We start from the raw sequence: 22454 nt of genomic DNA on the forward strand, positions 1-22454 counted from the left end.
CTTCAACCCAGAACCTCTAGAGTAGTAAAAACGAGCCGAAAGCCCTAACCACTCATCCACTGCGGTTCCATGCAAATCCTAATCCCCAAAATAAAGCTTTCCTCAACTCAACTTGCACTATTTAAACCTCCACACCGACTTTGAGACTCATCTTGATTTTATTCTAGTTCCAAATAAAGTTACAGCAAGGGCTGGCTCCTATCCATCACGCCAAATATTCTGACAAATATCAGATCTGTATATACGTACTGTTCTTGTCAGTCAATGTAAATTTTTGTATAAATAGCAATACATAAATAAAAAATTATAGAAACCTAATAGTTAATAATTTTAATTACTGATAGATGCACGTGACCATCGCATTGTTACAATTATTTTGTTGGCTTAGTAATTTACAAAAGGGCAAACAAAGGAATTATGTTTTGTTTTACGAATGCCAAGCTTTCCGAACAATTGTTTTACAAAACAAAGAAGCAATGACGTGAATCATTATGTAAAAAGATACGCATACTCCGTACGAATATGAAAGCTCGTGAACAAATTGAAGTTTTTTAGTAATTAATTGTGTAAACACTTTCACGAGAAAACATCCAACGTACTCACTTACGTACCATTCTTAAAAACAAAAATTATATTTTTCGTTCTTGTTGTCTTTATTTTTATTCCGTTATGGACGCATAACGGTTTTAGTAAATCATTCTTGTTAAGGCCTTTTATAAGGGCGGAGAGAATAATTAGTGAGACTTATTTGTACGGTTATACTAAGTCATCCTATACACATTCCGTGCAAAATGATGATTAATTAAAATATTCCAAATATAAACACTACATTTAATATGGAACTGGACGTCAAAATGTTAGTGAACAAATAAGCCTAATTAATTAATTTAAACATTTTCAAAATAAATGGCCTAACAACGGTGTTTTAATTTAATAAAAATACTTAATTGACAGTGAACAAAATTTATTATAATTACGCAAGGTTAGTTTGTCATTTAGCTTGTATAAACCAACATGATTTATAGCATTTGTTTTACAAATACGGCTTTATTTATAATAAACATTTTATGTGTGGTGGTTCGTGACCGTTAATCAATAATTATTCAGAAAACGTGAGATGCGTTCTATTTTAATGTTAAATGTAAACAATGTTTGTAAATCCCAGGCCCTGAAGATGATCTCAATAAAGATCGAAACGTTGGCACAGTAAAGAAAATGTGTGGTGATTAGTGACCGTTAGTCGATAATTATTCAGAAATCGTGAGATGCGGTCTGGTGTGATGTAGGTTTCAGAAAAACATTTCCCTTATCGTGCCAACGTTTCAATCTTTATTGAGATCATCTTCAGGGCTCAAAGTGTTTTCTTCTGTGTAATTGTGCCATTCTTGCGTGTCGTGTTGAGAGTACCGTTGAGAGGGATGATCTCAATAACGATCGAAACGTTGGCACGATAAAGGAAATGTTTTTCTGAAACCTACATCACACAGGACCGCATCTCACGATTTCTGAATAAAACCATTTTATTTTTACAACTTTTTAAATTAGTTCTGTAACACAGGTTTTTAATGTTTAGTAATGTATTTTATTTTTAAAAAAAAGAAGAGATTTATCTCTTGTGTTGGAATCCATCTAACACCTGGACTTATTTTTTATTTACAATCCTAGACAAAGGAAATATGTAAAAATCTCGTACATGCCATTTTCAAATAAAAAATATTGAGATTCCCTTCTCAATGGAATGAATATTTATTTTATGCGAGATTAGTACGGATAGAAAGGAATCCGCAAGCGTCTATTTAATACAACCCAACCGTACAAAAAGGGCCCGGCCGGCTTGGTTTTCTTACAGTATACCGCAGGAGAGGTTGACAAAGGGATCTACCTAAATGTCTCCTTTGGCCTTCTGGATGAAAACGGGCTCTTCTTTCTTCCTAGCCTTTACCGAAGACTAATCCAATGTCAGGTCCGATTTGCAAGACATTCCTTAACCGAATTATTTATTTTCATCCCATCCATGCTTTCTTCCTCATGCCCCTCTGTATTTCCGTTGTTTTTAAGTATTACCTATTTAACTTTATTAAATCGTAACACAAAAAATTAATCAATTTAAGCCCTTATTAAAACATCAATATTGAGGTAATTTTGATATTTAATTTAATTTCAGTATATCATATTCGGGTGTCGATTCAATTCAAAACAAAATAATTGAACCTGTCGAATGTTAAAAAAACATGTCTTAATATTAAGTAATTACAATTTAAAAAACAAGACGATATCAAAATCGTTAAGTTCTAAATCTTTAATGGATATTTAAGTTTTCTTCAAATGACTTGCTGTATTTTTTCAATTCTAAAGATTGGAAAACGATTTTAGAAAAATGCAGAATCTTATCCAAAACAGGATTGAGGGGTTTAGACATACCAATTTTAATAGGACTCATAAGCAACTCAATTTTTTATTAGAAAGTGATAGTTTTACTTAAAAATATATTAATTTTTATGTTATTACTAATATTATTAATAATTTTTGAGGGTGCGACGTGGCTAAGGTCATTTCACGCCCTAATATTTAAACCTTCTATCTTAGAATTAATTAAACTGTATTTAAGGTATTGGTTGAAATGAAAAAGTCGTGTCGCCGAGAATCAAATAGATTAAACGACATTTGAAAAATGGCAAAAAGGAAGGAAAATTCAAAAGGTGAGGTTGAGATGGGAAGTTAGTGTCCGAGTGGATCGAAATCACGATAGCTCAAGTGGTAGAGCAGCGGCGTATTTAGCCGAAGATTGTGGGTTCGAATCCCGCTTGCGACACTGACTTGTTCATCTCAACCAATACCTTAAATACAGATTAATTAATTGAAAAATGTTATTTGGTCAATCGGACCACGAAAACTAGTGAACTTCAATCTTAGGTTAGCTATATCCCTTCTGAATTCAATAAACCTCAGACTCCAAACCATCACTCATAAACTAATTTTTCCTATTGCCATGCAAAGCTTTATTTCTTAAAGTATTAATTTGGAAGGCCAAATTTATGCAAAAAACACATTTTAAATTATAAAATTTATTCCTGTTCTTTAATTATAATTTCGAATTTTTGTCCATAATTTAAACATTTCCCATAACAATTGAATCAACAAAAAGTTAACGGAAAATTGGCAGAACATTTTACCAAATGTGTGATGGTTAGTGACCGTTAGTTATTGATTATATGGAGATCGTGAGATGCGGTCTGGTGTGACGTAGGTTTTAGAAAAACATTTTCTTTTTCGTGCAACCGTTTCGATCTTTATTGGGATCATCTTCATAGTTCAACATCTTTTGTTTTCTGTGTAGATGTGTCTTTATTGTGTGTCGTGTTGACATGCTGGATCCACTTATAAATATTGACACGCTTATAAATATAGAAATAATCTATCGAGTGTACACACTGTTTTAAAGTCTAAAGAGACTATTGGCTCCCTGTCTAATGTTGTTTAAAGGATGTCCTTTGATGGTTGGATGGGTCAAACGAAGCAAAAAATCAATGTTACAATGAACCACCACAGATTGCATGCATAAAAAGATAGCCATCTTTTCAAATTCTGGGTCGAGATGTTCGTTTTGAGATTAGGCTTGTATTGGAAAAGGTACATATTCATGAAACACAGAACGCCTGCAACATGAAAAGTGACAGACTAGGTTCCATCTCAACATTTTCGGGATTGATAGAAGAGTACAAAAACGGAAAAATTAGAGGGCGAACAATTGGAGGCACACAGAGCGTGGTAAGCTTCACTGATCATAGCAGTCAAACCCGTGGCGACGGGAATCGTCGCTTTCTCCCTCATTAATTTTAATCATTCATAGTTTCTATAAATAGCTGTAATTTTAGTTTTAAATATATTCTTTGTGATCACAAATGTTACGGATTTTTAGCGAAGTATTGTTTAACTATATTATAAATATTGTATGTTAATAATTACTTTTAATTTTATATAGATGTCTATTTTCACCGTCAAAAGTATAGTCGAAAGTAGATTATATATGATATGTTTGGTACTGAAAACGATAATAAAAAATAATTTTTACTATCGTGTAAAAAACAAATAGTTTATATTAAGAAAATATTTGATTATACTTCTGACATGAAATTAGGGTGGTTTGTAAATGGTTATCATCTTTGTATAGTAATTTTATAGATACTAATTGTTTCAGGGATGTGGTCAATGACACTATGCAACAGTAAATATTCGGTGGTCGATACTTCCATATACAACATTTAATAATTTGGAAATTTTACACAATTCATCTCATAAATCGCATTCTAACATACAGTGTCTCTCAAACGTATTCGTAAATTATGTTATATATTATTCTCATGTTTTTTCTTACTTATCAATGACATTTTGTCTCAGATTTTTATATAGTTACAAGGAACAATAAGGGGAAAGTTCGAGATAAAAAATGAAAACTTTTAAATACAATTTTTCAAAAATGAAACAAAAATTGGTAACAATGATATTTTTGTAAATTGTCAAATTCATGAAAGCAACACATGATAGCTCCTGCCTTATTTTTTATTGGATTGGAAAAAAAACCGATACTTGTAAATTTTTATTTTTTCTTTATTTTGTTATGTACCAAATGTTTTGGTCTAACTTACCAGTATACGTGGAGACGAAATAACGGCTTAAATGTATCAAATAGGAAGATACTCATCAATGTACTTTTTGAAAGGGTTTCGGACGTTGAATTCAACGGTGCGAAAGGGTTTGATTTGTGGTGATCGTTCTCAAGTTAATTGCAAAAATCTTTTTCCCAAAATTGTTTCTCCGAAAAACAATCCTATTTCTTCAACCAAGAGCGAATTTATTTATAGTTACGCTTTATTCCGAAATCCTGGAGAGTTAGAACAATTTTTTTCATGGGAAACATCTCCCAGATTTTTTTTTCCAAAACTCCCCATTAAAAAAATAATATAAAAATAAAAATCGAGGAAATAGATGTTAAATTAATTTACGTAACTATTAGTATCACTGTTGTTAATATATTATCGAACCTTGTTTTGTGACAATAATACAATTGACAATATTGCTATCGAATGAACTATTTTAAACTTAGTTACTCTTACTTTGAACCACCCCATCATGTTTGAAAGAACACTCTGGATCAAGAGATGGCCTTGAAGAAACTACGACTTTAGATACTGTGGGCAATACTGTTACAGTCGTTGGCAATGTTGGGACTGAATCGGTATTCCAGAAAATTTGAGATCAAATGTAAAAAAGCTTAAATATGTCAATCTGTAGACATGTTTAAGATTGCTTTCCCCCGATGACGCCATTACAATAAGTCGAAGCCTTGGCAGCAACAACTGAATTTTTTTTCTTCAAGACAATACCGTGTCCAGGATGTTCCTCAGTGAAAAAGTTGTGTATAGTTTTCAATAAATTAATCTTTAAGTAAGGTATCGATTGTGTATACTGCTAACATTAAAAACAGAATCTACATAAGGTACCGAACGTCATGGCCATTTTAAGTCATATTATCCAAATTTACAAAAGCATCATCATACAAACAATTATATATAGGAAACAATTATATATAATATATACATAGGCAATACTGTTACAGTTCGTGGAAATGTTAGGACTGAGTCGGTCTTCAAAGAAATTTGAGATCGCCTGTAAACTACTTAAATACCTGTAGACATATGTAACATAGACATATTAGAGAACTCGGAATTAGGCTCTACCGGTCTCTCTGAGAGGTAACAAAAGTTTTTTGTTTGTAAATTATTCCGACTTCTTTGTAGGTCTTATTTGCGAATTAATAATTTTGTGAATTTTGCTTCGAAATTCCTGCTGAAGGCGTCATCGACGGCTGAGAGCTTGACACAGGAAGCGGTTGTTGTTTTCTTTTTCCTCCGTGGCCTTATTCCCGATTGAAACAAAAACTAATTAATTATTGAATGCTGATCATCTATATCAAGGAAAATTAACCTTAAATTTAATTCAAATGTTTTTTACGCCTGCTATTAATTCAGATTACAATTCAAAAGAGATCACCTCCATTTTGAAAGCCACCAAGTATCGACGTGTGCAACGGTGTATGTATATATATTTATATGATAGGAGATAAAACTGGTTCGTGGGAGTAAAAACTCGGGGTGTACAAAAACCTTTGTATGAACGTTGTTGAAACATTTTGTTTTCACTTTTTTTATCTTGACATTGTATGTTAAAGTTAAAAAATTTATATAATAAAGTAAGGATTAACAAGAAATTTTTGAAAACTTCTTTGGGCTTTATTATTGTACACTCCCAAATGAAGTCTACCACTTTTTTATAGAACAACGTTCTCATTTTATTTACGTGAAAATTGTTTTAAGTAAAACCAATATTAACGTAATGATTTAAGCATGAAGATTAAGAGCGTGTGTGGTGATTAGTGACCGTTAGTCTAGAATATTCGGAAATCGTGAAGTGCGGTCTGGTGTGACGTAGGTTTTAGAAACATTGTTTAAATTTAACAAATGCATGTAGGATGTGGAAAAAGTGAATTTATGTTTTTATTAATTGTTGTTTATGTTGTTAAAATTAAACAATGTAAATCCCAGCCCCGGAAGATGATCTCAATAAGGATCGAAACGTTGGCACTACAGAGAAAATGTTTTTCTGAAAACTCGTCACACCAGACCGCATCTCACGATTTCCGAATAATCAGTTTTTAAGAGCGTCTAACACACCTATTCTTTTTTCTATTTTCGCTCCTTTCTTCATTGAATTTCTGTCCATCAGATTTTCAGAAGATTTTCGTTTCTTTAATAAATACAAATCTATTCTCAGGGGTTGGTATCTATTTTTTTGGTATATTTTTTCGCAGAATCGGTTTCCTAGGTACCTACGAGAGCATTTTCCGAGCTTTCCAAAGACAATTTTATGAGAACGAAACTCCGGTTTTTTTTATTTATTTATTTATTTTTTTTTAAAGAAATAATCTACATTGGTCATATGGTTACATTCCCATTTTATAAAGTCGGATTTTACAATGTTGTTTATCTGCGTCACACCTTTTACAATAGAAAGTATGCAAAGACTGTCGTTTTATCATTGCATATCGTAAACAATATCTTTCTCCTTCTTTCTGCTCTTGAGGTATTCTTTGACAATCGCTAACCTGGTCATTTCACGCTCTTCTTGACCTGCAGTTGAGCAGGCTTATTCTTTGGTGTCCAGGGGTTTCTCCATTTTTATGTTACTATGTTTCATAACCATTGTTTTAAACCTGCTGGGCTTACAGATTGGGATTAATGTCTTAAGAATCTCGTCGAAATTATAACAATTACAAAAACTAGCTTAATTTTTCAATCAATTAATTATACATATATGTATTTAGTATATAATTGACGTATTAATTATTTTAATTACTTATACTTTTAATCTATGGTGTTGGTTGAATCCTGCTCGTGGCACTTGATTTTTCATCTAAACCAAGACTTTAGCTTAAACGTATAATTAATTTTAATGGGGGTTCGCAATAGCAGCGGTCGTATCAACCCCCGGGGTGTCGATGTTTTTGAGGAAAAAAAACAACAATTTGCAAGCATGTGAGTAAAGAAAAGGGACCTTTACCTTACAATGATGAGGGCCTTAATCGTTGTGCCACCACGTCCAAATGTCAAAATAATATTAAATAAATAAAAAAAATCACCTGAAATCAGATGAAGACCTTTTGTACGGTGATGCAGTATCTGCTGACATAAATGCTGGATTCTTTCATTGGATAAATCAAGATTAAAAGACGTATCTACTGCAATCGTCAGAATTTTGAATAAGGAAAGGAGCAAGGATGAATATGTGATACGGTTAAGCAACTCTCTAACAAATTGGGGTTGACATGGGTTAGTCCACGATAAAAGCAAAGAAAAAAAAACGCTTTGATCTCTGAACGAAAAGCAGTTGGATCAATTCGTTGTATTACCTGTCCTTGAGTATCTTATGAGAAAATCGATTTGGGGAAAGATAATGCTGTTATAAAAAATCAGGCATTCAGTGTCGTCACTAATCCACAATTTTAAAAATATAAAAGGAAAACAGTTTTTTTTTGTTAGACTTTAAATTAAACACATTGGTTATTATCATAAAAATACCTTTCTAAAACTTTATAAAATATAAATTTTTCATAATTTGGTCAGCCATACGACATTAAAAGGTTTGTTATGACAAACTGTATATTTTTCGTCAGTTAATCTCGATTTAATACGAAATAGTAACTTTTATCGTTTTCTAATTTACGCTGAAACTAAGTACATCTTTGCGCGGGGGTTGCCGTTCGTTTATGGAATTTTGTCCTTACAATGACTGGAGGGGCAAAGAGAAGCTGGAGTGGTTTACCTTAGTTGTATCTTATTGCTGCCCTCATATGGTTTGGAAGAAAAGCAAACAATTTCAAAAGGTCCCCTTTTTGAATTAAGACTGAGGATTAAGTTGCTCGGAGGACAGAATGTAGTTGATGGGGCGGTATTGTTTCGTCCTTAATACAGCCTCCATGTGGTGGCGAATTGCCTACTGAGAAAACCTTACCAAGGCTAAAAGCTCTCATCTCTTCATTAAATTTGGCAATCAACGTATCGTTGAGACGGCAGAATGGGTAAAACAAGAACAAAAGAAAAACTAACAACTCGGCCCATTCTGGAGAAACGACTTCGTCTATGACACCTACATCGATTCATTAAACAGATCCAACGAAATTTTTCTCGGTTGCTCCATATAATTTTACAGCACAAAATAAGTACATTTCAGTTGTTTATATAAATAATTTTATATACAAATAACGCGGAGCATGCATATTAAGATATTATTGATCAGCGAAACTCATGCATACTGAACCATTCATGTTTAAACCTATAAAAAAAATCATTTAGGCATATCTGCATAATATCATATTAACTGTTTTTTCCTTCTCCAATTGCGAACTATATTTTGGTTTAGCCTATTGCCACAAAAAATATCTATCCAAAAAAGGATCTAAAACTTGATGAAAAAATATACCAGGCATGAGGTACACAAGGACAATTAAAGAAAGGCCATCTGCAAAAATTTCTTTAAAAAAATGCAAATTTCAGCTCAGTTTATGTTGTGTACAAACCAATTGAACTTATTTTGGTAATGATATTTGAAAAAAAAGTGAATTTTACCCTATTTTTAGAAATTAAAAGAAACTGTAATTACTCCAATGCTCGAAAGTATGGCTCCTGCCAAAAAAATATATAGTATATATCATTTTTTTTTAAGTTCAGTGCTTTTTGAGCAAATTGGACGGTATACGTTGACACCTTGTATACACTGCTTACAGGTGTGTAAAATACAAAAATGTTTGTATTATTGATAAACATGAGAAAATGAGCTAACCAAATTAAAGCTTTAAGTAAGCGTAAAAACCCAATACATTTTTTTTACATTAGATTTGTTTTTTATAGAAAGTTACATGTTATTTATTTTCTTTACCAAGCTCATGTGTAAATAACATGTTCTATAACAAAAAATAGTTTATTATAATTTAATTCACCAGTCATTTAATTCATCTGTCACCTTGGTGAATTTTCAACTATGTTACCAAATAATCCATATATCTTTTGCGGCCATAATAGACCATATTAACTATTCTATTTATCTAATTTCTTCATCGAGATGAAAAAGATGAAAAAAAATAAGCCGGAGAGGGTTACGAAATAATGTCGATATTATTACTACGATTATCATTTTAATTATTTGTCACATTTTAGCCTTAATTCATTATTATGAAAATTTATTATTTGGTATGTATTTAGATTGCTTTGCAGAATAGATACATGAACCGTGTGTTAGGCTTAAATTATGAACGTCACTGTGTTTCCATGGCAATAGCAATCAAAGAAGCCTGGGTCACAGCGGTGTTATCTGGTTTACTCATTCTCTTTATTTTATTGGTTTATTGGTACTTAAAATCACAATGAACACTTGTATTCGCTGAAAACAACAAGTGACGCTAGTTTAAAGGTTTAACGAATGGTAACCGAATAGTTGATTACCGTATCAATATAACTGTTGTTGATAATTCATTAACTCCCTGTGCCCAACATTATTCAACATCGCGAACAATTCTCTCACCTCAAAGGGCAACAATACGATATAGTTTGGCACTTGAATATTGTAGTTGACCTTTTGGTTCATGACCCGACCCGAATTACAAAATCGTACTAATGACGATTGATTTTCGTATTCTGAATATAATTTCTTCTGAATAACTTACTTTAGAAATAGATAAAATCGATTAAAGTCTAATAATAGAAAAGGCTGTTTCCAGCTGTAATTCTCACGTTCGACGCAAAAGACGAATTATGTGTTTTATGATTCGTAGATTTATGTTCTTCAATAATTCATGTATAACCAAATAATACGTATTAAAATATATGTGATAGGTTTTTACAGTCAAAACGCTGACACATTCCACTGCACCCGGAAGACACACGTTTTGAGAAACCAGCCAAAGCTTCATTCAATACGAGAAATTAAGGGACAAAGAGGACGCAGGAAATCGTCGTTTATGGCGATATGGCGGGTTATCGGAACAAAAATTTGTTGAGTTGGCTAAGGCTGTAGTGTTGTGTTTATCAAGAGTTTTGGTTGAGATAAAAAAGTCAATGTCACAAGCGGGATTCGAATCCACGACCTTCGGCTAAATACGCCGCTGCTCTACCACTTGAGCTATCGTGACCTCAATCCACTCGGACACTAACTTCCCATCTTAACCACACCTTTGGAATTTCCTCTCATTTTCGTCATTTTTTAAATGTCATAATTCTTTTTACTGACAGTTTTGTCTCAACGAAAACCTTAATAAATTGAAAATAATTTATTTGGCCAAGCGGACCACGAAAACTTTATTTGTTATCTGTACAGAATTGTATACTATACAAATATGTACACATGAATGATAACTCACACAGCGCAACACTAGCACTAATGCCAGCACTGCACCGGTAGAATACATGCTTTGAGGAGCCAGCCATTGCTGGCACTCATTGAGTATGACTAGGTGTCAAGGAGGTCCCGAGGCCATCGTCAGTTGAGGTGACGTGGTGGGGTGTCAGGATGGGAATGAGTGGATACGGCTCGAGCACTATAGTTAGGATGGTCCGAAAGGTTGGTATGGAAGGTTGGGAATCTGGACTGTATTAGTTCGTTAACAAAAGGAATGTTGAGGTCTTTGTGGATAGTGAGGTTAATGACATAATAAAGTGCTTTGACAATTTGTCTAAGGACTTTCGATTGGAAGGACTGGATGCGCTGGATATTGGAAGGCTTGTCAGTGCCCCACAGTTCTACTCCGTATGTCATTATTGGTCTTAGTAAAGTCTTGTATAGTGTTAGTTTTGTCTTAATTGTCAAAGTCGATTTCCGTCTTAAAAGTCTTCGTAGTAGTCCAAGTCTTGTATTAATTTACTGTTTTTTAAGTCTTGTGTGGGGATTCCACGTTAGTCTGCTGTCGAGATATAGTCCCAGGTATTTGACTTGAGTGGAAATCTCTTTGTTGTAGATGTACAATGGAGGGCAAGACTGCTTTTTCAGCGTAAAAGTACACTGAGTGCATTTTTCTTCGTTCCTACGAAACCTAATAAAATGTAATAAGCAAAATGAAGTATACTCCACTAAAGCTCTCCGTGACCATTTCATTTGTCGCCGAGAATCAAATAGATTAAACGACATTTGATAAATGGCAAAAAGGAGTGAAAATACGAAAGGTGGGGTCGAAATGGGAAGTTAGTGTCCGAGTGGTTCGAAGTCACGACTGCTCAAGTGGTACAGCAGCGGCCTATTTAGCCGAAGGTCGTGGGTTCGAATCCCGCTTGTGACACTGACTTTTTTATCTCAACCAAAACCTTAATAAATTGAAAAGAATTTATTTGGTCAAGCGGACCACGAAACCTAATGAAAAATTTATCAAGAAGTTGATATAGAACTGTAGGAAGCGGGGTCAAATCAGTAGGGGGTAGTAAAGTCGTTATGGATAGTAAAGAGGTTTGACAATTTGTCTGACCACATTAAAAAAAAAAAAAAAAACGATTTGAAGCACTTGATATTCCATGGCTAAGAAACTGAACATTCCACTCATGACCAAAGTTGTCTCAGCGATATCTTGTATGGTAACGGTATAATCTTGAAATGTTCGTAGTTTTCGACTCTTATGGATACCACGTCAGTATACTGTCAATGAATCCTCAAGAATCTCACATGATTGGTAGTTCTTTATTAATAGTGTACAGCTAAGTGCAATATTTTTTCTAATGCTTCTGTGTACATTCATTTTTTTCAGTCTTACACTCCACGGTTTGCATGAATCCTTGATAAATTCAAGGTTGCACGTTCGGTTAAAAAGCAAAATTTCAGTTTATTCCGTGTGAAAAGCAATGGTATTATTAGGTTTCAGAGGAAAGAAAGCAGCATAAATAGTACAGAGGAAGGGGACTAACAATGATCCCATGTGAAACGCTTATTAGTCTGAGTATTCGTTATATCATTCCAGAATTAAGTAATAAGTGGTCCATAGGACGTATTTAAGTTGATAAAGAATAACTTGATTTTCAATAGTTTGCTTCTAGGTATAGTTCCGAGTAATTTACGTGGAAGTATGTACCATATTGTTGTTGATGTACACCAGTAAAAGAGGTTGATTTTTTACCGTGAAGTTGTACACTATGTACGTTGATCCTAACTTAGTGCACTTTTTATACTAAGGTGTTCTTTGAGGAGGTTCGGTAAGTCAGTAGTATAAATGGGTCTAGGAATTTTCCTCCTGAACCATGCCAGCTTGAATTGATCTAGTTTCTTAAAAGCGGCAAATGCAAACTGAAACAGGATTCTAGGTAAACGTAGAAAGCGTTTTTAGAAAAACCATAACTGCCAGGACATCACATCTAATCACATCCAGGCATGCACCCAGGCAATGATGTTTGTATGTTTGACCGAAGAAATGGTATCAACCAATCCGAAACATTGTGGGGTCAAGGGGAGGATTGATAGGGATGGAATCTGAATTGGAGACAAAGTGGAATTTTATGTGAATCGAGTTAAAAATAAATAACTATATTTTATTCCATTTGTATGAAATCTCTTCTAAAGCACGCTAATTATAATTGAAATAAATTTATTACAGTTAAACTAAGTTACTTTATCAAGAAAAACATTTGGGAGATAATTATTCTACCCTAACATTTGATTAATATATAACTTTTTATTCCGTTGTTCAACTTATTTTCGTTGGTTTATGTTTAGAAACAGCATTGCTGTTGCCATAAGTGCTGTTTCATAATCCAACAATGAGCAATTTAGATTTTCAATTCCCAGTTGTTCTATTTATCAGTATAAAATCGGTGAATTTTCCAATTCCTTTCTAACACTGTCGCGCCGTGACTTCATAATTATTTCTCGTGAGGCCGGCATCAAAAATTCACGATGAAATGTAAACACATCCGCTGGGTTGAATACAACTCGAGCACGGTCTCGGTGGGGGATGATAACGAATTTACAACTGAGGAAATGAAGGACAATGCTCCCCGACAAAAGAGCCTATTTAAGATCCCGGCTGAAAGAGAACAGATCGTTTTTCATATATTTTTTTTCTTCTGCGCATAACAAATTCACGCAAGGCCCCACTTAGATTCTGAGTAGAAATGCAATTTGTCGAATTAGCAAAAGAGCGGGTTTCTATAAATCAAGAAACTTCATTAGCACGCCCCAATTTAGTTGAAATGGCCTGGTGATGCTTCTCTTTGCAGTTATTGTCACGACGGAGCAATAACATTAACCGCCGCCGGTGCGGGAATCATGCCAAATTCCTTTATGCTCACATCCTCGGGAGCAAGCAGCTGGAAAATGGATTTCGAATATAACTCCAACGGGATAACAATCCGGTCATACGTCAATTACTAAAACCGGTGGAACAATTAGCATACCGGTTACTAAAATTCGATTTTCCCTTGCACCAGTACGAGAAATCATGGCTAAATATTCCACCAAATCGCGTGAATTTTGTTTACAAACCTTTAATCCAAATCAAAAATCAAAAAATTCATCGGGGTCAATTCCCAAAAAATTGAAATTAAATTTAACCCCAAAATTCGTCCTTGTTAAATTAAATAAAAAGAACTGTTCAACTATCTTACAACCTAAATACCATAAAACTATATAAAATAATAAATTAAATAATTATACACTCAAAGAGATACAAAATGTTTTTGCCAATATTTGCGCGCAATCTATTTGCCTGATAATTGTTTTCAGTAGATTAGGATAAATTTGATTTTGATGCATGTTGGGATTTTATTGATTAAAAACAAAATACTATGAACAAAAAAATTTAAAAAAATAAAGTACGGTATACTTAAAAATACTCATAAAGACCAAACAACTCCAATTAAATTTTACCCAAGGGTTATAAACTGAAGATCATGGTATTAAATAAAGAAGAGAACAATTTATTAAATAAAGGTTTAAAATTTGTTCCATAAACGGACGTAGATAAAACGGAGCTACTTTCCCTTGGTCCATCGGGTGATTGTAGTAAAATAAATGCAAATATAAAATATAAATGTACTGAAGTAATTAAACCAAACTTTATAAATCTAAACGTCAATTTAAATATCCAACGTACAATTAGATCTATTGATACATAATAATGTAATAAAAAATAGTTTTGTTTTATGTCTCATAAAAATAATATAGTTTTCATTGATGACCAAACATTATCTAGAGTTGAAGAATTCCGAAATAATCACAATTGCACAGAAATAAAAAAAGATTGTACCTTTATATTAAAATTGGAGTTCAGCAGCCTAGAGTTTTATAAAAAAATACTAACTTTATATTTTCAAATGACAAATACGCGGTTAAACATCATATCAACCAGAATGCGAAATAATACAAGTAAAATTTCAATAAACCTAATTCTAAAAAAATTAAAATATTATTGATGTTACAGATGGAATGTTGATCAGGATAATTACATAATTAATAACGTCAGGGTTAGCGTTGTTGTCTTAAATCAGGGTTAAAAGTGTTTTTATTATGTAAGACGTTACTGGAATACAAAAAATAGTCAAAACCTCTATTACCTCATACGATTTCTTTTGAATCTGGCAGGTATCACAATTTTTCGGTTGGGTGAAAGCATGACCATGGATTGGATAATTTGCAAGCTGTGAGCTCAGATAGTCTACCCAGAATTTGTTTTAAAAGATTCCTGACCCTCGATTTCTCTTCCTCAAACCTAATCCCAGTGTAATTGGAATACAGATAAGACGCCTGTTTTGATGCAGAGGCAGTCATCTCATCCTTGGGACCAGAACTACAACTAGGTGCGCCGGAGTGCATGCTTAATTGGAACCTAGAAATATGGCTTGAGAAAGAAAAATTGTAAAAACCACCAGGTCTAAGGCAAGCTAAGATATTTATAAATTTCCCAAAAAGGAAGGCGAAGGAATTCCTCTTTTTCAGGCAGGATTTGAAAAAAATTATAATCCTCTACAGGGCACTGCCCTCTTATCTACGAGTTAAAGATGGGTAAGCAGAGATAAAAACGTGCCGACACTGTCTGGAAGTATCGTAGATATTAGCAGAAATCCTTTGTGAAGGTGAAGCAAAAGCTCGGATACTGTACAGTCACTTCAAGGTAACTATCACACCAAAAGAGCTCGAAAAGGCACCGAGGAAGGGTATGGCTAAAATTTATAGGGGTTCCATAAAAGATCCATATAGGTCGCGGTGGAGGAAAAGATTATTAAATTCCTTATTTCAGCCCCTCCTCCAAACTTAAAAAAATCATAGAAAGCCTAGGTAATGAAAATGAATTCACAATTTAGTTAATCTTACCTTATACAAAAAAAAAAGAAAAGGATCGCTTAAAATAAATCGATAATAATAGTAAATAGACAGAAGGATCATTATTGGAACATTTCCTACTATTTGGGTTATCAAAAATCTTTTTTCCAGACATGTACTAGCAATAAATAAGTATAGCTTTAAGTTGATTTTCCAAGCAGATATACCAGATTGATAGAAATTCGTTTTGCTCCCTTTGCCGTTTATCCGAAAAGGAAGACCTTTTGCATATCTTCTTTTATTGCCCAATTTATGAACCTTTTCGTCCCGCTTACTTGGATTATTTTGTGAGGGGGAAAATCCAATTCAACAAGTTTGCCGAGCTGGTAAATAAACATTGAGCTAAGTTTATTTCACAAGCACACAAGTATGTTCATTTAAGCTGAGTGGACTATATATTGATTTGATATATCTTACCTTAACATATATATATATANATAATGTTATATAATTATAAAATAATAGTATAAGTTTCAGCTATTATTTGTACTTAAAAATTAATTATTTTAAAATACATGTTTTTAGGTAGTAAGAGGTTTTGTAGGTATAATTTTGTTTTAGATAGTAATATTGGTTACCACACAAGGAAAAAAAAAATAAGATGGACATTTTATGAATCTATGTAAATTTTAAGATATTATTATGTTACCTTGAAAATATTATAGTAAAGGAAGACCATGATGATACAAGGTATGTAGAAAGATGACAGCGATGAGTAGATGATGAAATCTGAATTGTAAAATAGGCAGAGATCAGGCACTCGATCGGGCGTATTGTTAAGCCCCATGACGATCGGGCTGCCTATGGCGCAGCTGATCGCCCAGACGAGTACTATCGTTAGCCAAACCCTCCGATTATTCTTGTGCTTGGCGTATTTTATCGGCTGGGTGACGGCAATGTACCTGAAACAAAATGAAATCGCCAATTAAAAGGCGATCAATCGTAAAATCCAGTTTCGAAGGAAAAAATGCCCTAAAAATCGGGTAAATGGAATAGATGGTGTCGAAATAAAGTTAACCGGGGTGAGAAGAGCGGAGTTCACTTAGGAAAAATCAACATAGAGTAATAATTCCTTAAATTCACTAATTTCGTGGTCCGCTTGACCAATTAATACGTTACAATTAATTAAGGTTAAGCCGAAGATCGTGGGTTCGAATACCGCTCGTGCCATTGACTTTTTTATCTCAACTAAAAAAACCTTAATTAATTGTAATACAATAATAAGATGACGTGAATGAAAAATGGGCCAAAAAAAATTTATATAAAAATATTGACAGTAGTTTCAAAGAGATGTTTGAACTGCTTGATTCGACGATTTCAACCCTTGACTTGGAACGGGGTAAATTTCAATCAGTAGGCCAATTTATGTGATGCCCTGTTGTGGCAATGTCCGAAAGTTTACAAGGGACCAATTTGTTATTCGCTCCCCTTTTGGCCAATCCATCTTGATTTGCGTCAAACTACCGACATTCCACGTTCTCAGCCAAAGTGGTAATGGAAAGCCCAAACGGGATTCTCACGATTAGCAAGGGGCTGGTTTCTCATTAATAATACAACAACTATTTTACTTTTCACCCCTAACAGTCATTTAAGCTACCAAGAATAGCTAGATTTACTATTTTAAAAATCAATTGTTTTATATCTCTGAATTCGTTTACCATCGACCAACTTAGATTAAAGTTGAGTGTAAAGGTAATAATACTTATATAGATCCATATTTAATGTGAAAATTGCAAAATCAATGTGAAATTAAGGTGGATTAATTATCACAATTTATTTAAATGTTAATTATTATAAAAACAGATGAATATTAAATAACGACTGAAAATTACACATATAACATTACACAGATTGTGCTGCATATACAGTGGAATTCGCAGCTGGATACAACGATATTCTGGTCTTACGTCTACGAAAAATGGTTATGGTAGGTTTTCTATCTCCTATTCTCATATAACGCTGCCGGTTACATGGATAATTTAGAAATAGCGGTCCATTTTGAAAGAAATTCTGAGAATTCCTCCCATTAAATTTTCTGTTATTCACTAATTGCCAACGATCTCCCGTCTATATATTGATATTTTTCCGGGTTTAAATTATTATGATATAACGCAATCAATCAGGCTTTACTATTTATAAATCTAAAGGTTTGAAGTGTTTTTCTTGTTCGTGGGATCGGTAGTAAATTTTAGTTCGTGCTAGAAGCAACACGTGGTTGCAACAGGAACCCGAATGCTTAAATGACCAGCCGAGCTGAAATTACTCTGGGTGGCTTTTCATTTTAATTTGACCGTCGGTTCTTTGAAAACCTTTAGCGTTAAACAATATTAAGGCTTCAGTGAGTTTATTATTGCAATTAGTCTGTGGCTAAGTTTAACATTGTTTATACTAACGGTTTACTAAATAGTTTAATTTAGATTAACCTTAAGACAATAAAAACCACACTTTTATCAGTTTCAAATAAAACTAAGAAATGTTTACTCGTAACAGATTTGTTAGTCTTTTCTTTAACTGGTTGCACATAAATTAATGTATTAATTTAATAAATACGATGTTTTACACAAGGAAAAACTTACAATAATTAAAAATACCTGAAAATACGATTTTGTCTACTTTCCCCATACATATTTCGTTTTTCATCTCGTTTACCCTTTTTAACCCCTGGGCTTTCATTTGCTATCTATTTGTGTCCAGCATATCCCCTTCTCCAAGCTGAATAAAACGGTTCTTCTAGACCTGACCTGATAATATTACACCTTTCAAATTTATCAATAGCCCCGTTCTCAATACACTTCGAGTTTCCTTATTTTTCATCCAAAACCGGACTTAAAGAAAATATGTTATATAAATATGTTATCTCCGTTTTTTTATTTGATCAATATTATAAATGTTTTAAAAGAAGTGCAAATTGATGACTTTTTCGTTATAACAAATACAGTGTGGAGCTGGCCCGAAGAGAGAAGGAGTGAGGAAGAAACAAGCAGAGAGGGGAAGGAAAAGAGGGTTATGAACAGTACCGGGTGAAGACAGGACTTTTTTGGGGGGGAAGCTGATTATCTGCACTTAATCAGACATCCTTGGCCTCAAGATCATAAAGAGGACTCGTTTCACAATCGGAGACTAATATTCAAGAATAGCATTTCCTCGAGCTCGAAACCAGTTTTCTTCTCTCCACAGGATCAGCATAGCGAGGCAAGAATTATCAACTTACATACAATTAAACAATACAATTATCAACCATCAACTTTAATTAGTAATCTTCCTTAATTAACTTAATATGAAATATTCAAAAGGATTTTGTTTATAGTATAGCAAGCACATATGTACATAGTTTTCTGAAATTTTCTCATTGCACATGTACTTTTGTATGTTAAGTTTTTGTTTGTTTTAAAAAAAGGAATTCAAAGAATCTTGTCATTCTTATAGAATACATTATACCATTTCTCAAGTACAAGGAAAGATTTTTTTAATTAAAATATAACTCAGAACATAACTCCAGCAAGATAAGTCCCCCTTAATAGATGGTTATTTTTGGACAGAAGGTAAGATTCATTAAAAAAAAAAATTCGAAGATTTTATTTTAATATACAACAGCACGTATCATTATATCGTTTTCTGAATATTTATAAATGATATCCCTTAATACCAGGTTTACCTTCAAGAAAATAAATATTATCATAGTAATAGTGTAATTAATAATGCTAGGTAATATAATATATAAGAATACACATAGATTGTAAACACGCCAAGTGGAATTTTTGTGCAGAAATTGTGTTAATGAAAGCCCAGTATAATTAAATGAAAAATTGCCATGGTTTAAGCTAAAAACAAGTAGGTAGTTTTACTTTTCATGATAAAAAGAAAATTATTTATTTTGTTGTTTTTAAATGTTGTAAAATTTATTATTTGTTATCAAGTTATTCTTAATTATACATCAAATATAATCTTTTCTATACCGACTTCTTTCCCCACCCCTTCAAAATTCAACGTATATAAACATAAAACAGCAAAATCTCACTGGCACTCTCAACACGACACGCAAGAATGGCACAATTACAGAGAAGACAAACACTTTGAGTGAGTAGAAATACTTTGATTGAATATAAAAAATATATTTTGAATTGTATAAATTCACTTTTTTCCACATCCTACATGTATTTGTTAAATGTAAACAATGTTTGTAAATCCCAGGAAGATGATCTCAATAAAGATCGAAACGTTGGCACGATAAAGAAAATGTTTTTGTGAAACCTACATCACACCAGACCGCATCTCACGATTTCTGAATAAATATTATACATAAACTCAAATAATTAATTTAGTTTACAATTGGAATAAAATGGGAAGTCAAAATGAGAAGTTTGTGGCATGGGCGATCGAAGTGGTAGCTCAAGTGGTTGGATCAGCGGCGTATTGAGCCGAAGGTCATGGGTTCGAATCACACCTGAGGCACAAATTTTTCATTTCGAAAAAATAGTGTATAATTAATTTCTTAATTGTAATGTTTATCAACCTTTTACTTTATAAGTTTTAATTAGTGGGATCGGGGAGGTGGATAATGTGGGTGAATGAATATTAAACATTGACACTATGCCAAGCTTCGGTGTTTATTTCGCCTTCCTCAGTGCGAGACAACCAAAATTATTATTGCTAAATGTTAATTAATATTTGGTTATTTAGGTATGGAAATAAAGATCTTAAATTATTTAAGATACATAATACATTTCTTACTAATTTAACATTGGTTTACATAGATATAATCAGCGTATATCACACCCACAAGAAAAGTGACACAAGTCGAAAAATTATAAAAACCGGATGATTTAGTTTTTGTGAAGCATTCGGGTATGTGATGCTACAGGAGAAACGACTATAGGTGGACTCATCTGTTATGCAGCACCATGGGTCACTTTTGTATTGGCGGGAACTTACTTTCACCATTCACGAAAAATGACATATCTTAGTTCTGAGTCGAGCTTTAAAGCATCGGTGTGAGTATTTATCAGGAAAAGTGGGACATTTCGAGTTACGTCAGTTTTTTTCTTGTTTAGTGAAGAATTTTATGTTGTACCGGAATCACATTTTCACTTTATGAAAGTCAATTGTTAAACCAACTGAACAAATATGCTTTTCGTAACGTGAAATTAATATAAGCCCTGATGATGACCTTGAAATAGGTCGAAAGCCGTAACAACCTATTGGCAAGATTTTTTTTTAATAATGTCTTTTTATAGATCCAACGATTTTTTAAATATTTTAATTATAATATCTTTAATAATAAATAAAAACTTTATGTCATTAATTAATTTTGAATTTTAAATAATTAATTATCCCTGACTCCAGCAGGAAAGCATATTTGGATAACAATCTTACTAAAGCTTAATACATGGATATTTATGCTCGGTTATTAGGTTTGAATTTTGCCTGTTATTATCACAAAAAATTATTGCATTCGTTGACCACCCTTATCGTTAGAACAAGGAAACTAACTTAAATTACTGAGAGCCAATATATGCAAGAAAAGTGTCAAAACTAAAAAAGTGGTATTTTTTAGGGGTAATACTTCTGAATTTTTAAAGGTTTGTATTTTCACATAAGTGTTGGAGAATTGAAAGACAGTATTGATGGATCATGGCACTTTTTATTGCCAACAACCGTAATGGCGTGTACTTAATACATAAATCAAAGAAAGTAAACTACCATTTGTCTCTCTGTTAAATTTTCATTTGTTGTGTTGTGTCACTTTTCTTGTGATGTGTTATATTGTGATATTTCTTGTGTGTGCGATATATAAAAATGTACCCATTAGATAGTGATAATACGGAATTGTCATTTTTGGGAGAAATGAAAAATTCAAGTATATGAACATTTTTACTTAATATAATATTTGTAGTTGTAAATATCAAATAAATTTAATTAATTTTTTTAAAAATTAATTTTCAGCCTATCTCGAATTCTACGATGAATGAATCTATCATCTAATTAATCAATGAAAAAATGTTATTTACAAAATAATATACATTATGCATTTTATGTGGTACAATTACTCCTGCGTTTAGACATCCTATAACGTATTTGTGACGATAATAAAAAATATAATTTTGTCTTAATCTATCAAACACAATATTCAGATTTACATATATTACAGTCTAAGAAAAAGTGCATTTTTCTTATGGGTGCTTATTTTAACTTTACAATATAGCCTGGCTCTCTACGATTATGTAGTACTCGTTGTTAGAACCTGGGTTATGCGAAGTGTACAGAAAAATGGAGAGCAATGTATTATCTAGGATTGAGCCACATGTGAAACATCTGTGGCGATATTAACGTGCTAGAACAGCATATTTTATAATAAAACCATTTATTTATTTTAAATATTAATTTTTTTCTTCACAATATTCTTCGATTAATTAAAATATACAAATAAAGGTCTCTATGCGTTACTCATAGACAAAAGATAAGAATGTTGTAGTTTTTCATAGTATTTTGTTTAAATGGTTACAATAGTGTGCAATTTTCACTAATGAATAATCTAGTTCTCGATACGGTCT

The 22454-nt window shown here is 32.8% G+C and overlaps 1 protein-coding gene across 2 annotated transcripts in view; it reads right to left on the minus strand.

The window, feature by feature from the left end:
• Positions 1-22454, minus strand: part of LOC106668960 (dopamine D2-like receptor) — a 291887-nt gene that overhangs the window by 85310 nt on the left and 184123 nt on the right. For both annotated transcript variants that reach the window (XM_024228681.1, XM_024228680.1), the window contains exon 3: positions 16553-16805. In XM_024228681.1, coding sequence (XP_024084449.1) covers positions 16553-16805 — 253 coding nt within the window. The remainder of the gene's footprint in view (positions 1-16552; positions 16806-22454) is intronic.

This window comes from Cimex lectularius, unplaced genomic scaffold (genome assembly GCF_000648675.2).
Source record: "Cimex lectularius strain Harlan isolate CLEC.00 unplaced genomic scaffold, Clec_2.1 scaffold148, whole genome shotgun sequence".
NCBI classification, from domain to species: domain Eukaryota; kingdom Metazoa; phylum Arthropoda; class Insecta; order Hemiptera; family Cimicidae; genus Cimex; species Cimex lectularius.